Genomic DNA, 15,808 nt, shown 5'->3' on the forward strand with positions numbered 1-15,808 from the left:
ATGTGGCATGTCACTCCACTTAATTTAGATTGTCTTTTATTTCTTTCTACAGCATACAGGTCATGTACAGTCAGCCCCCTTATCTGTAGTTTTGCTTTCTGCAGTTTCAGTTACCTGTGGCCAGTCATGGTCTGAAAATACGAAATGGAAAATTCCAGAAATCAACAATTTATAAGTTTTAAATTATGTGCTGTCCTGAGTAGCATGATGAAATCTTGAGCCATCCTGCTTCATCCTGCTCTGCCCCAGCTGGGACCTGAATCATTCCTTTGTCCAGTGTATCCATGCTGTATACACTACCTGCCTGTTAGTCACTTAGTAGCTGTCTAGGTTTTCAGATGAACTGTAGCATTACTGCAGTGCTTATATTGTAGTAAACCTTTATTTACTTAATCATGGCCCCACAGCACAAGAGTTGCGATGCTGGCAATTTGGATATGCCAAAGAGAAGCTATAAAAATGGTTCCTTTAAGTGAAAAGGTGAAAGTTCTTGACTTAATGAGGAAAGAAAAACATCATATGCTGAGGATGTAAAGTTCTACAGTAAGAAGGGAAATTGCCTCTGTGAAATGGTGAAGAAGGAAAAAAAAATCCTGTTTTGCTGTCATACCTTAAATTACAAAAGTTATGGTCACAGTGCGTGATGAGATCTTAGTTAAGATGGAAAAGGCATTAAATTTGTGAGTGGAAGACGTGATCAGAAGCATGTTCCAACTGATGGCAGTTGGGTTCAGTACTATTTTCGGATTCAGGCATCCACAGGGAGTCCTGAAACCAATCCCCTTTAGATGCAGAGGGCCAAATGTATATACAAATACAATAGATTTTGTATTTCGATCTTGTATCCTACAGTCTTGCTGAACTAACTTAATAGTTCTAGGAGTGTTCTTGTAGATTTCTTGAGACTTTGTTAAGAATTTTATCTAGTGTCATGAGGGCTATTGGTCTGTCGTTTTCATTTTTGTGGTATTCCAGTTTTGGTATCAAAGTAATACTAGTTTCATAAAATGACTTGGGAATGTGCCCTCCTATTTTCTGGAAGAGTTTGCATAAAATTGCTGTTAATTCTGCTTTAAAAATTTGGTGGAATTTTCCAGTGAAACCATCTGGACTTGTAGATTTTTGGGGGAGTTATTAAATTATAAATTCAGTTTTCTTAAAGAAAAATCTCAACTGAATTTTCATTCAATAGTTCAGTTTGTTGTTGTTGTTTTTCCCCCCCTTGGGACTTATCTTTGAGTCATGGATTATTCAGAAGAGTATTGTTTAGTTTCTGAGTGTTTAGAAAATTTTCTGTTATCTTTCTGTTACTGATTTCTAGTTTGCTTTCATTGTGATTAGAGAAAATACTATGTATGATTTCAGTTCTTTCAAATTCGAGGTTTGTTTTACGGTTCAAGGCACAGTCTATCTTGGTATATGTTCTGTGTTTGCTTGAAAAGTTACTTTAAGTTCTAGGGTACATGTGCACAACGTTCAGGTTTGTTACATGTGTATACATGTGCCATGTTGATGTGCTGCACCCATTAACTCGTCATTTACATTAGGTATATCTCCTAATGCTATCCCTCCACCGTCCCCCTACCCCACAACAGGCCCCAGTGTGTGATATTCCCCTTCCTGTTCCAAGAGTTCTCATTGTTCAATTCCCACCTATGAGTGAGAACATGCGGTGTTTGGTTTTCTGTCCTTGCGATAGTTTGCTGAGAATGATGGTTTCCAGCTTCATCCATGTCCCTACAAAGGATGCGAACTCATCCTTTTTATGGCTGCATAGTATTCCATGGTGTATATGTGCCACATTTTCTTAATCCAGTCTATCATTGATGGACATTTGGGTTGGTTCCAAGTCTTTGCTATTGTGAATAAACATACGTGTGCATGTGTCTTTATAGCAGCATGATTTATAATCCTTTGGGTATATACCCAGTAATGGGATGGCTGGATCAAATGGTATTTCTAGTTCTAGATCCTTGAGGAATCGCCACACTGTCTTCCACAATGGTTGAACTAGTTTACAGTCCCACCGACAGTGTGAAAGTATTCCTATTTCTCCACATTCTTTCCAGCACCTGTTGTTTCCTGACTTTTTAATGATCACCATTCTAACTGGTGTGAGATGGTATCTCATTGTGGTTTTGATTAGCATTTCTCTGATGGCTGGTGATGATCTATTTTGCTTTTTCTGGGTGTTGTGTTCTATAAAGTCTGTTGTGATGGTGTTGTTGAGTTCTTCTATATCCTTGCTGATTCTTGGTCTAGTCCTATTAATTGTTGAGAGAAGGGTATTGACATCTTCAGTTCTGTGGCCTATACTGACACTATGAGGGGGTGGCTTGCTGAACAGTGGGGAAAATCCTGACTCCATCAGGCTTCCACTGACACACTCCCATCAGAGAAAGGCAGGGACACTGTATTTCTCCTCGGTAGAGGTGAGGTGCAGGCTCCCTGCCTAGTCTCCACTGACACTGCAGGGGAGTAGGCCTCTCTACAGCTCAGTGGGGATGAAAGTCCTGACTCCCCACTCAGTCTTCTCAGTTGCCACCCTGCTGGGGAATTTGGGGTACCTCTTGCAGCCTGGTAAGGGTAGAAGTCTTGATTCTCCACTCTGCCTTTGCTGGTGTGGGTGGGGCTGCAGATTTTTCTGTGTGGTATTTGGCTGGAGTAGGAGGGTTATTGTCTGAAACTTTTCTGTCCTCTTGGCTTATTGACTAGAGGGCAGGCTACTCTTGGGGCTTTTTGTCTGTGCCCATTGGCATTTCCAGGTTCTGGCTCTCCACATCCAGTCTGAGGTAAATGAGACAACAGATAATGTGCTGTATGTTTTATATGTAATATCAAGGGTTTTTAGGTATACTTAGTAGGAAGAATAGGGATAAATACATTTTCTCCATCTTCCCAGAAGCAGACATCCATTACCATTGATTTTTGAACTGGGACTTATGTTACCTGTTCTTCTGGAGCTACCTTCCATTTTTTATAAAACCACCCTAAAAATTATCATACTGTTTAAGGATTGAACTCATTTAGTCCTATTTCTTTTTCCTTCTCTTCTCTTCCTTCTTACTAGCTATACATTTTCCCTTGCTTATCACCCAGCCTCCTTTTCTTGCTGGTGCCGATATTATACCAAAGACATGAAAGTATTCCATAAACACCATTTAGGAAAGTGTATTAGTCCATTCTCACACTGCTATGAAGAAATATCCGAGACTGGGTAATTTATAAAGAAAAGAGGTTTAGTTGACTCACAGTTCCACATGGCTGGGGAGGCCTCAGGAAACTTAAAATCAAGGCAGAAGGCACCTCTTTACAGGGCGGCAGGAGAGAGAATGAAGCCGAGTGAAAGGGGAAGCCCTTCATAAAACCATCAGATCTCATGAGAACTCACTATCACAAGAGCAGCATGGGGGAAACTGCCCCCATGATTCAGTTATTTCCACCTGGTCCTGCCCTTGACATGTGGGGGATTATTACAATTCAAGGTGAGATTTGGGTGGGAGCACAGAGCCAACCATATCAGAGAGATTTCATACTTCCTGAATTATCAGTTTATTAATGATTCTGAAACAGGAAATTCCCCTTGACCCCTTTGTGGGCTTTGAGACGGGTGCTTCACTTACTCATCCTGTAGCTCTCAACCCCTCGCGGGAGGGTGAGCATGCAGGTGAGCGGGTGCAGGAGCCAGAGTGAGTGCTTTTGGGCTCTGGCAGGAGCAAAACTCTGTATGGGCCCCATGGCAGCATCTAGTGGGGAGTACCCGCGACTCCTGAAGCCCCATTGAGCATGTTACAGTGCTCTTTTAGCTCTGTCATCAGCAGACGGCTTAAGTGTTAACAGCTCAGTGGGCCCTTTTGTATCTGCACTCACTCCTGAGCTCTCATCTGGTTTCCAGGAAAAATGAGGTCACACAAATGAATTGAAGGATGATAAATGCAGGGGATTTTGTTGCCAGTGAAAGTGGCTCCCGGCAGGAAGGGGAGCTGACAGGCGGACTGGGGCGGTGAAGGTAATGTTCTCCAGAAGTCCAGCCGTCTCTGGCTGGATTCTTCTTTGAAGTTACGCTGTCAAGCTGTCCCTCTGAAGTAAAGCCGCTTCTCTCTGACATCCAGCTGCTTCTTCCTCTATGCTGGCTGAGTCTGGGGTCTTTATAGGCACAGGATGGGGCAGGGCAGGGCAGGGCCATGGGTGGTTTAGGAAAAGGCAACATTTGAATGGGAAAATAGGGATATAAGTTCTCACTTTGGGCCATGGTCTCAGGCTTTCTGGCTTGCGGGTGGGGCTTCTCCAGGGACCCCACCCTTTTCTGCCTAGAATTCCTCTGCCTCTTGTCCCTATCCGTTCTTTCACTTACAGGATTGTATGTCACCTAAGTTAGATGTGTGACATAGACAAGCGTTTCTTTTTTTTTTTTTTTTTTTTTTTGAGACGGAGTCTTGTTCTGTTGCCCAGCCTGGAGTGCAGTGGCATGATCTCAGCTCACTGCAACATCTGCATCTGCCTCCCAGGTTCAAGCAGTTCTCCTGCCTCAGCCTCCTGAGTAGCTGAGACTATAGGCGTGTGCCACCACACCTAGCTAATTTTTTTATTTTTATTAGAGATGCGGTTTCACCATGTTGGCCAGGCTGGTTTCAAACTCCTCAGGTGATCCACCCGCCTCGGCCTCCCAAAGTGCTGGGATTACAGGTGTTAGCCACCATGCCTGGCCAATAAGTGTTTCTTAAAGTCTCTTCTGTGGAATGTCTACATCAGAATCAGCTGATGCATATTCAAATGTATATCCTCGGGGACCACAGACATACTAAATCATAATATCTGGGGGTGGAGCCTAGAAATCTGTATTTTTAATGAAACACCTTAAGTGCCTCTTACTACGTGTAGTAAGAACCATCATTACATGGGAACCATCAATAAGTGCTTACTGGAAAATAATAACAGGATGTGATAGTGCTTATAAAAACCAACAACCAACTCCAGAAGTTCAGAAACTTGTAAAGGTATGCTGCTTTATATATTGTTAATGACAATGATGGGGAAAGCCATTTTGAATTATTGGTATAATTTTGAACCTAAAATATACAGTTGTATCTTTAATAATTTTTTCACCATGAGAGGATGTTTAATCTACTTTAAATTCACTCTAGCAGTAGGTACTTTGTTTAGATTTTAGTATAGTCTACTGTATAACTTGATATTTCTATATAAATATCTCTTTGTTTTATTTACAGGTATTAGGGGAATATTCCTACCTCTTAGATAAGGAAATGCCAGAGGAAGTTATAGCTAAGCTCTACAAGTTACTTATGAATGACTCTGTGTCTTCAGAAACAAAAGCCTGGTTAATTGCTGCTGTGACCAAATTGACATCTCAGGTGCACTCTTCTAATACAGTTGAGAGATTAATCCATGAATTTACCATATCTTTGGATACTTGTATGAGACAACATGCATTTGAATTAAAACATTTGCATGAGAATGTGGAACTTATGAAGAGCTTGCTTCCAGTTGACAGGAGTTGTGAAGACTTGGTGGTAAGACATTGGTGTTCCATCTTTTTAAAAATTGCGTTGTCATTAAACAGAGTAATTCTTGCATTTGTGACATATCAGGAATATATCAAAATGTGGTTTCTGTAGCATTTAAGGTGAACGTTGGAGTTCCTTCTCACATTAGTATGACAGGGAATCTGAAAGCTCCCAGCACTTTGGGAGGCTGAGGTGGGTGGATCACCTGAGGTTGGGAGTTTGAGACCAGCCTGACCAACGTGGAGAAACCCCATCTCTACTAAAAGTGCAAAATTAGCTGGGCATGGTGGTACATGCCTGTAATCCCAGCTACTTGGGAGACTGAGGCAGGAGAATTGCTTGAACCTGGGAGGCAGAGGTTGCGGTGAGCTGAGATTGCACCATTGCACTCCAGCCTGGGCAACAAGAATGAAACTCTGTCTCAAAAAAAAAAAAAAAAAAGATTCAATCTAAAAAGGTCTTCACCAAAGCACATTATAGTCAGACTGACAAAAGTCAAATTACAAAGAGAGAATTCTAAAAACAGCAAGAGAAAAGTATCAAGTCACACATATAAGAGTATTCCTATCAGACTAATAGTGGATTTCTTAGCAGAAACCTTATTTTATAGGCAAGGAGAAAATGGGAAGATATACTCAAAGTGCTGGAAAAAAAAACCCCAAAAACTGTCAGATAAGTAAGTATACTAACTGAGATAATTCATCCCCACTAGACCAACCCTAAAAGAAATGTTTGAGGGAGTCTTACATCTGGGAGTGAAAAGATATCTACCAATGTGAAAACACATGAAAGTATAAAAGTCACTGGTAAGGCAGATACACAAATGAGAAACAGAAAGGAATCAAATATTATCATCACACACACAAAATCCATCCAGCTAAACAATGAAAAAGGAAGAAAGGAAAAAATGTATAAAACAATCAACAAAATGACAGTAGTAAGTCCTCACCTATCCATAACAACCTTTAATGAAAACAGTTTAAATTCCTCAATTAAAATATATAGGCTGGCTGAATAGATAACAAAATAAGATCCAGCTATATGCTGCCTATAAGAAACTCACTCACCTGTAAAGACACACAGACTGAAAGTGAAGGGATAAATAAAAATAACCATGCAAACAGAAACCAAAAGCATGCAAGAGTAGCTAATGTTATATCAGACAAAATGGACTTGGAAAAAAAATGTAAAGGAGACAAGAAATGTCATTATATAATGATGAAGGGATCAATTTACCAAGGGCATATAACATTTGTAAATACATATGCACCCAACACTGAAGCAAATATATATAAAGCAAATATTATTAAAGCTCGAGAGAGGTAGAACCCCATACAGTCATAGTTGGAAACCTTGACACATCACTTTCAGAATAAGACAGATCATCTAGACCGAAAATCAACAAAGAAGCATCAAACTTAATTTTCAGTCTAGACCAAATGGACCTAACAGATATTTACAGAACATTTTATTCAACAGCTGCAGAATACACATTCTTCTCATCAACACATGGAACATTCTCCAGGACAGACCATATGTTAGGCCACAAAAAAGTCTCAACAAATTTGAAAAAATTAAAATCATAGCAAGTACCTTCTCAGGCTGCATGTGATAAAACTAGAAATCAATAATAAAAGGTACTTTGGAAACTGAACAAATATATGAAAATCAAAACAGCATATTTCTGAGTGATGATTAGGTCAGTGAAGAAATTAAGAAGGAAATAAAAAAATTTCTTGAATCTAATAAAAATGGAAATTCAAACACAACTTACCAAAACCTATGTAATATGGCAAAAACAGTGCTAAGAGGGAAGTTTATAGCAATAAACACATACATCAGAAAAGTAGAAGGATTTCAAACAAACAACCTTATGATGCACCTCAAGGGACTAGAAAGGAAGAACAAACCAAACTCAACATTAGTAGAAGGAAATAAATAGTAAAGATCAGACCAGAAATAAACAAAATGGAGACATAAAAAAGATACAAAAAAAAAAATCAATGAGACAAAAAGTTGGTTATTTTGAACAATAAAAAAAATTGATAAACTGCTAGCTACACTAATCAAGAAAGAGAAAAGATTCAAATAAGTAAAACCAGAAACAAAAAAGTAGACATTATAATGGCTACCACAGAAATATAAATGATTATTAGAGACAATTATAAACAACTGTACACTAACAAACTGGAAAACCTGATGGAAACGAATAAATTCCTGGACACATCTACCAAGATTGCACAAGGAAGAAATAGAAAACCTGAATGAATAATGACATTGAATCAGTAATAGTAAGTCTCCCAACAGAGAAAAGCTTACAAGATGGCTTTACAAATGAATTCTGGCAAATTTATAAAGAAGAACTAGCACCAACTCTTCTTAAACTAGTCCAAAAAAATCGAAGAGGAGGACATTCTTCCTAACTCATTTTATATGGCCAGCATTACCCTGATACCAAAACTAGACAAGGACACAACAGCAATAACAAACTACAAGCCAGTATCCCAGATGAACATAGATGCAAAAATTCTCAACAGAATACTAGAAAACTGAATCCAATAACACACCAAAAAGATAATACACTATGATCAAGTGGAATTTTCCCAGAAATGCAAGGATGGTTGAACATACACAAATCAATAAATGTGATACTTCACATTAACGGAATAAAGGACAAAAACCATATGATCATCTCAATAGATGCAGAGAATTCATTTGGTAGAATCCAACATCCTATCATGATAAAAACGCACAAGAAAAAGCATAGAAAAAAAATACTCAACATCATAAAGCCCATATATGACAAACCCAAAGCCAATATTGCAATGAATGAGAAAAAACTGAAGGCACTTCCTCTAAGAATTGGAAAAAGGCAAGGATGCCCACTTTCATCACTCCTATTCAACATAGTACCGGAAGTCCTAGCCAGAGCAATCAGGCAAAAGAAAGAAATAAAGGGATCTAAACTGGAAAAGAGGAAGTCAAATTGTCCCTTTTTGCAGATGACATGATCTTATGTATAGAAAAACCTAAAGACTTGAACAAAAAGTTCTTAGAACCAATAAAAGAATTCAGTAAAGATCCAGGATACAAAAATCAACATACAAAAATCAGTAGCATTTCTATACACCAAGCCAGAAAAAAAAAAAAAAAATCAAGAAAGTAATGCCATTTACAATAGCTACAAAGTAAATAAATACAATACAATACAATACAATACTTGGAATAAATTTAACAAGGGAGGTGGAAGACCTCTACAAGGAAAACTTCAAAAGGCTGATAAAAGAAACTGAAGAGGATACAAACAAATGGAAATATATCCCATGCTCATGGATCACATGAATATTGTTAAAATGCCCATACTACTCAAAGCAATCTACGGATTCAGTGTACTATCAAAATACCAATGACAGTCTTCACAGAAATAGAAAAAACAACCCTAAAATTTGTAGAGAACCATGAGACTCTGAATAGCCAATACAATACTAAGCAAAAAGAACAAAGCTGGAGGCATCACACTACCCAATTTCAAAATATACTACAAAGCTGTAGTAACCAAAACAACATGGTATTGGTATAAAGAAAGACATACACACCAATGGAACAGAGGGAACCCAGAAAAAAAATCCGTGTATTTACGACTAACTGATTTTCGGTCAAAGTGCCAAGAATGTATATTGGGGAAATGACACCCTCTTCAATAGTGTTGAAAAGCCTTGATATCAGCATGCAGAATAATGAAACGAGATCCCTATCTCTCACCATATAAAAAAATCAACCCACAATGAATTAAAGAATTTAATGTAAGATCCAAAACTATAAAACTACTAGAAGAAAACTTAGAGGAAATGCTTTAGCACATTGGTTGAGGCAAAGATTTATGGCTAAGACTTCAAAAGCACAGGCAAAAAAGACAAAAATGACAAATGGGACTGTATTAAGGTCAAAAGCTTATGCACAGCAAACGATACAATCAATAGAGTGAAGAAACAATCTGTAGACTGGGGAAAAATATTTACAAACAAGGGACTAATATCCAGAATATATAAGGAACTCAATTCAACAGCAAAAAAAAAAAAAAAAAAAAAAAAAAAAAATCCCATTTAAAGGTGGGCAAAGATCATCAACACGCATTTCTTAAAAGAAGATACACAAATGGCCAACAGGTAAACAAAAAAATGCTCAACATCGCTAATCATCAGGGAGATGTAAATCAAAGCCACCATGAGATATTATTTCAGTTACAATGGCTGTTATCAAGGAGACAAAAAATAACAAATGTTGCCAAGGATGCAGAAAAAAGGAAACTCATGCACTGTTAGTAGGAATGTAAATTAAGATAGCCATTATAGAAAACAGCACGGAGAGTTTTCAAAAAACCAAAAATTGTTTCAAAAAAAACAACCCAGCAATCCCACCCCTGGGTATTTATCCAATGGAAAGGAAATCATTATTTCAAAGGTATACCTGCACCCCCATGTTCACTGCAGTACTATTCACAATAGCCAAAATGTGGAATCAACCTAAGTGTCCACCAGTGGACACATGGATAAGGAAAATGTGGTATGTATACACAATGGAATACTATTCAGCCAAATAATATCCCAGCAACATATATGGGACTTATTTCACTATGAAGTAAAATAAGCATGGCACAGAAAGTCAAATATTACATGTTCTTATGCATATGTGGAAGTCAAAAATGTGCATCTTATGGAGGTAGAGAATAAAGAAGCTGGGAAGGGTCGGGGGGCAGGGAAGAAGAATGGTTGGTTAATGGTTAGTAACATACCTAGATAAGAGGAGTAAGTTCTAGTGTTTGATGGCACAGTAGGGTGACTATAGTTAGTAATAATTGTATAGTATTTGTATATTTCAAAATAAAGAGAAGATTTGAAATGTTCCCAACACAAATGATCAATGTTAGAGGTGATGGATATCCTAAATACTCTGATTTACGTATTACACATTCTATGCATGTATCAAAGAATCATATGTACGCCAGATATGTATGTCTTTTAAAATCAACAAATAAGAGAAATTACTCAATTATTCTGTATTAAAAGAGACTGTCACAGGATATAAATATCTTCACTGCAGTTTTCCAGTAGAGACACTCTTATTCCTATTTAGAATCAGTACTGGATTACAGGCGTGAGCCACCACTCCTGGCCAGGTTGAATCTCTTTGAGGCACTTTGAGCTTCCTGCATGTGGATATCTGTATCTCTTGCAAGACTTGGGAAGTTTTTAGCTATTATTTTTCAATTAGGTTTTCTGTGCCTTCACCCATTTTGTCTTTAAACTCTCAAAATTCAAATATTTGTTTGCTTTATGTTGTCTCATATGTCATGTATGCTTTCTTTGTTTTATTTATTTATTTTTGTCTGGTTTATTTCAAAGACATGTCTTCAAATTTGGAGTCTCAGTCTATTGTTGAAGCTCTTGGTTATACTTTTTATTTCATTCATTGAATTCTTCAGTTCTACGAGTTCTGTTTGTTTCTTATTTATGATGTCTACCTCTTGAATTTCTCATTCAGATCATGAATTGTTTTCTTGATTTATTTTTGTTTTGTTTATCTGTGTTCTCTTGTATCTTTTGAGTTTCCTTAAGATCATTATTTTGATTTTTTTTTCAAGCATTTTATATATTTCCTTTTTTTGGGATCTGTCACTGGAGAGTTATTGTGTTCCTTTGGAGGTTTTGTTTCTTTGCTTTTTTATTTTTCTTGTGTCCTCACATTGACATATGTGTATCTGGTATCATAGCAGTTGGTTCTAAGTTTATGGATTCCTTTTAGTAGGGAAAGACCTCTCCCTGTAGATGTGTCTGTGGTGTTGGTTAATAAGGTGCTTGGGCTTTGATTCTGGATGGGCACAGTAGTATATTTTCCAGATGATTTCTTCAACTGTAATCATAATCAGTGATGTCTGTGAGTTCCTCAGTGGTGATATGGTTTGGATCTCCTGCCCAAATCTCAAGTTGAATTGTAATCCCCAGCGTTGGAGGTAGGGCCTGGTGGGAGTTGTTTGGGTTATGAAGGCAGATACCTCATGGCTCGGTGCTGTCCTCGTGATAGAGAGTGAGTTCTTGAGAGATCTGGTTATTGTAAAGTATAACACCTCCCCCTACCACACACACACACACACACACACACACACACACTGGACTTTCCCTTTCGCTCCTGCTTTCACCATGTGATGTGCTTGCTTCTGCTTTACCTTCCTCCATAAGTAAAAGCTTCTGAGGCCTTACAAGAGCTGAACAGATGCCGGTATCATGCTTCTCGTACAGCCTGCAGATCCGCAAGCCAATGAAACCTATTTTTTTTTCTTATAAATTACCCAGTCTCAAGTGTTTCTTTATAGCAGTGCAAGAACGGACTAATAGAATGGCTTAGGCTGTGGTTGTTAGTGGAGGCTGTAGAAAGGCTTTGCTGAGGATAGAACATTAGGTGAGTTGATCCTTGTTCACCACTGGTAGCAATGGTTGGCTGGGCATAATGGTTGTCAGATCCCTGGGCAGTGTGTATGGGTCCTGGCAGTGGCAGGATTGGGTGTGCCAGTCCTTGGGCCTCCAAAGATGGCATGTGCACATGCCGGTGGTGGCAACAGTGGGGTGCACACAAATTAATTTTTAGTAGCGATTCATGAATCGGGCAATATCTCATTAGTATATTCCACATTTTCTCCTTGATTTGTGTTAGCTTACTGGTTTGTTATAAACTATATTGCAGAGGATACAGAGGAAGGAGATGCATAGGGCAAGCTATGGAGGAAGGTTTTCGGAGCTTTTATACTCTCCGTGGCCATACCACTTTTCAGGAACCTCCACATGTTTGGCTATCTTCTTTTAATCTTCTTTGAAATTCTGTGTCATTTTATTCTTCCTCTATTTGAGAATCCAAAAAAGTGGTTTTCCCTTTTATTTTGTCAATCTACTTGTTAAAGTCTTCACCATTTTGGAGCTTGATCATCCACCTTTTAGTTTCACACCTACTTTTTGCCACCACCCCTTTTAACCCAAAGTTCTCACTTAATACTCACTCTCTTTATTTCGTATCATGATCTCCCTCAGGTGTAAATTAGAAAACTTTATTTATTTTTTTTTTTTTGAGACGGAGTCTTGCTCTGCCACCCAGGCTGGAGTGTAGTGGCATGATCTTGGCTGACTGCAACCTCTGCCTCTCGGGTTCAAGTGATTCTTCTGCCTCAGCTTCCTGAGTAGCTGGGACTACAGGTGCGCGCCACCACGCCTGGCTAATTTTTTCTGTAATTTTAGTATAGACAGGGTGTCACCATATTGGCCAGGCTGGTCTCAAACTCCTGACCTAGTGATCCACCCACCTTGGCCTCCCAAAGTGCTGGGATTACAGACGTGAGCCACCGCACCTGGTCTAGAAAACTTTCAAAGGTAATTAGAATTATTCATATTAGCTGAGAAAGAGAAAATAAAGGGTATTATTTCCACTAATTTTGACTCAGATTTTCATGACTTGTATTCATTTTGAACATTTCTTCATTAGTTCTTTCAGTAGTTGCTCAAGGGCAGAGGCCTTGTTTTAGTATTTGGTGGGCATTCCAGAGATGTTTATTGAAATGATGAATGAATATGCTACACACAGTATTATATTAGGGAGTAACTACACTTCCCTTTTCCTCCAATAAAAAATAATGATGTTGACATAGCCTCAGCCTCGTCTTAAGAATCTTTTTTTTTTGAGATGAAGTTTCACTCTTGTCACCCAGGCTGGAGTGCAATGGTACGATCTCGGCTCACTGCAACTTCCTCCTCCCAGGTTTCAAGTGATTCTCCTGTCTCAGCCTCCCGAGTAGCTGGGATTACAGTCACCCACCACCATGCCTGGCTCATTTTTGTATTTTAGTAGAGACGAGGTTTCACCATGTTGGTCAGGCTGGTCTCGAACTCCTGACCTCAGGTGATCCACCCGCCTCGGCCTCCCAGAGTGCTGGGATTACAGGCGTGAGCCACCACGCGTGGCCTAAGAATCTTATTTAAGTGAAACCTTTCCAGATTCAGAGAGTGAGGTGCCATTTTTATGTTTGATAATTATTTGCTATTCTAAATTATCTGAGCTATTTGTATATACTTGCTAAATCAGGAGAGGCAAGTCTTTGGTTTCTGAGGTCATCACTGCTCTCTCCACTTGTTTATCTATCATTTTTGTTCATCTCCTTCTTTTCTCCTTTCCCTGTCATTCTTTCTTCATCTCTTATCATTTATTCATTAAAAATTATTCTCCTAACACTTTTCCTGGTGAAATTAAGTAATTTTCCATAGATTTGTGAAAAAGCATTTTCAGTTTATATTAGGATAGTTAAATCAAAGGCACTGTGGGAGGCTGAATAATGGCCCTTGCAGAGATGTCCATGACTTAATCTCTGGAATTTGTGCTTGTTACCTTAAACATTGAAGGGAACTTGGTAGATGTGATGAAATTAAATATTTTGTGATGGGGCAGTTATCCTAGATTATGTAGCTAGGCATGATATAATCACAAGGATCCTTACAAAAGTGAAGCAAGAGGTTAGAGAGGAGAAGGTGAAGTAACAACAAAAGCAGAGATTGGAATGATATGGCCACAAATCAAGGAATGTTGGCAGTCTCTAAAAGCTGGAAGAAACAAGAAACAGATTCCCCTGGTACATCCAGAAGGAAGCAGCCCTGCCAAAGCCTTGATTTTAGCCCCCTGCAGCAGGAAACCAATACAGTTACCATATCTTGGAGTATATATGTCTGTTTCTTCTGGTGGGTTACAGTTCTGCTCAGGGTAGGAGCTGTGTCTTCCTTTCTCTCAATTATAGAACCTAACAGGATGCCGTAACATATTTGATGCTCAAAAATATATTCTCCACTGCAGTGAAATTAATAGTAAGTGCAAATGATTTATATTGTTAGATTCTTAGGCAGGTGATCTGATTATAGATGTTTCAGAAAGCTAGAGAGTTGGGTAGCATTTTCATTCATTCATTTTTTGAGACAGAATCTTGTTCTGTTGCCCAGGCTGAAGTACAGTGGCACAGTCTCGGCTCACTGCAACCTCTGCCTTCTGGGTTCAAGCAGTTCTGCTGCAGTCTCCCGGGTGGTGGCTGTGCTGGGACTACAGCTGCGTGACACCATGCCAAGCTAATTTTTTTGTATTTTTAGTAGAGATGGGGTTTTGCCATGTTGGCGAGGCTGGTCTCAAACTCCTGGCCTCAAGTGATCCGCCCATTTCAGCCTTCCAAAGTGCTGGGATTACAGTCATGAGCCACCATGCCTGGCTGTGGTAGCATTTTTAGAATTGAAGTTTTCGTTTCTCATTTAGAATTTTAAAAAATATATATGGGCTGAAATTATTTATGTGACTATATAATCTACTTAGGATAAATTTATTTAATTCCTAATTTTTGCTTAATTTTAATATAGGTAGATGCTTCTTTATCTTTTCTGGATGGTTTTGTGGCTGAAGGACTCAGTCAGGGTGCAGCGCCTTACAAACCTCACCATCAACGCCAGGAGGAAAAGCTTTCTCAGGAAAAAGGTAATTTTTCATGGATTTATGATAAGCTAGAGTGTAGGGATGTAATTTTTGATATTATAGTCATGTAAGTAAATAAAGATATTTACTTTCTATTATTCCTGTTTAATGATTCACTTGTGATTTGTTTGCCGTGACTAGGTTTTCAGATATCCAGAGGAAAAAAAAAAGTTAGCCAAGGGATATTGCTAAAGACATAGGCTCTCTATCCACAAATACCTAAGATATGGTAGTCATACTGGAATTTATTTATTTATTTATTTATTGAAACAAGAGTCTTGCTCTGTCACCCAGGCTGCAGTGCAGTGGCACGATCTGGGCTTACTGCAACCTCTGCCTCCCAGGCTCAAGTGATTCTTGTGCCTCAGCCTCCCAAGTAGCTGGATTTACAGGTGGGTGCCACCACAGCCAGCTAAATTTTGTATTTTTAGTAGAGATGGGGTTTCACCCTGTTGGCCAGGCTGGTTTCAAACTTCCGGCCTCAAGTGATCTTTGACCTCCCAAAGTGCTAGGATTACAGGCGTGAGCCACTGCGACTGGCCATTATACTGAAATTTTGAGGAACTTTTTTTTTTTTGATAATATATTTATTAACATAATGATCTTTATGGGAAACTTTTTTTTCTTCTTTTTTTAAAATTTACACTTTTAAGTTCAGGGGTACAAGTGCAGGTTTGTTACATAGGTAAACTTGTATCATGGGAGTTTATTGTACAGCTTATTTCATCACCCAGGTATTA

At 38.7% G+C, this 15,808-nt stretch overlaps 1 protein-coding gene across 2 annotated transcripts in view; it reads left to right on the forward strand.

The window, feature by feature from the left end:
- The window catches only part of AP4E1 (adaptor related protein complex 4 subunit epsilon 1), a 97,526-nt gene that overhangs the window by 44,966 nt on the left and 36,752 nt on the right, over positions 1-15,808 (forward strand). For both annotated transcript variants that reach the window (XM_003827829.5, XM_003827830.6), the window contains 2 exons: positions 5,229-5,531; positions 14,957-15,071. In XM_003827829.5, coding sequence (XP_003827877.4) covers positions 5,229-5,531; positions 14,957-15,071 — 418 coding nt within the window. The remainder of the gene's footprint in view (positions 1-5,228; positions 5,532-14,956; positions 15,072-15,808) is intronic.

Source organism: Pan paniscus, chromosome 16, assembly GCF_029289425.2.
Source record: "Pan paniscus chromosome 16, NHGRI_mPanPan1-v2.0_pri, whole genome shotgun sequence".
In the NCBI taxonomy this organism is placed as follows: Eukaryota; Metazoa; Chordata; class Mammalia; order Primates; family Hominidae; genus Pan; species Pan paniscus.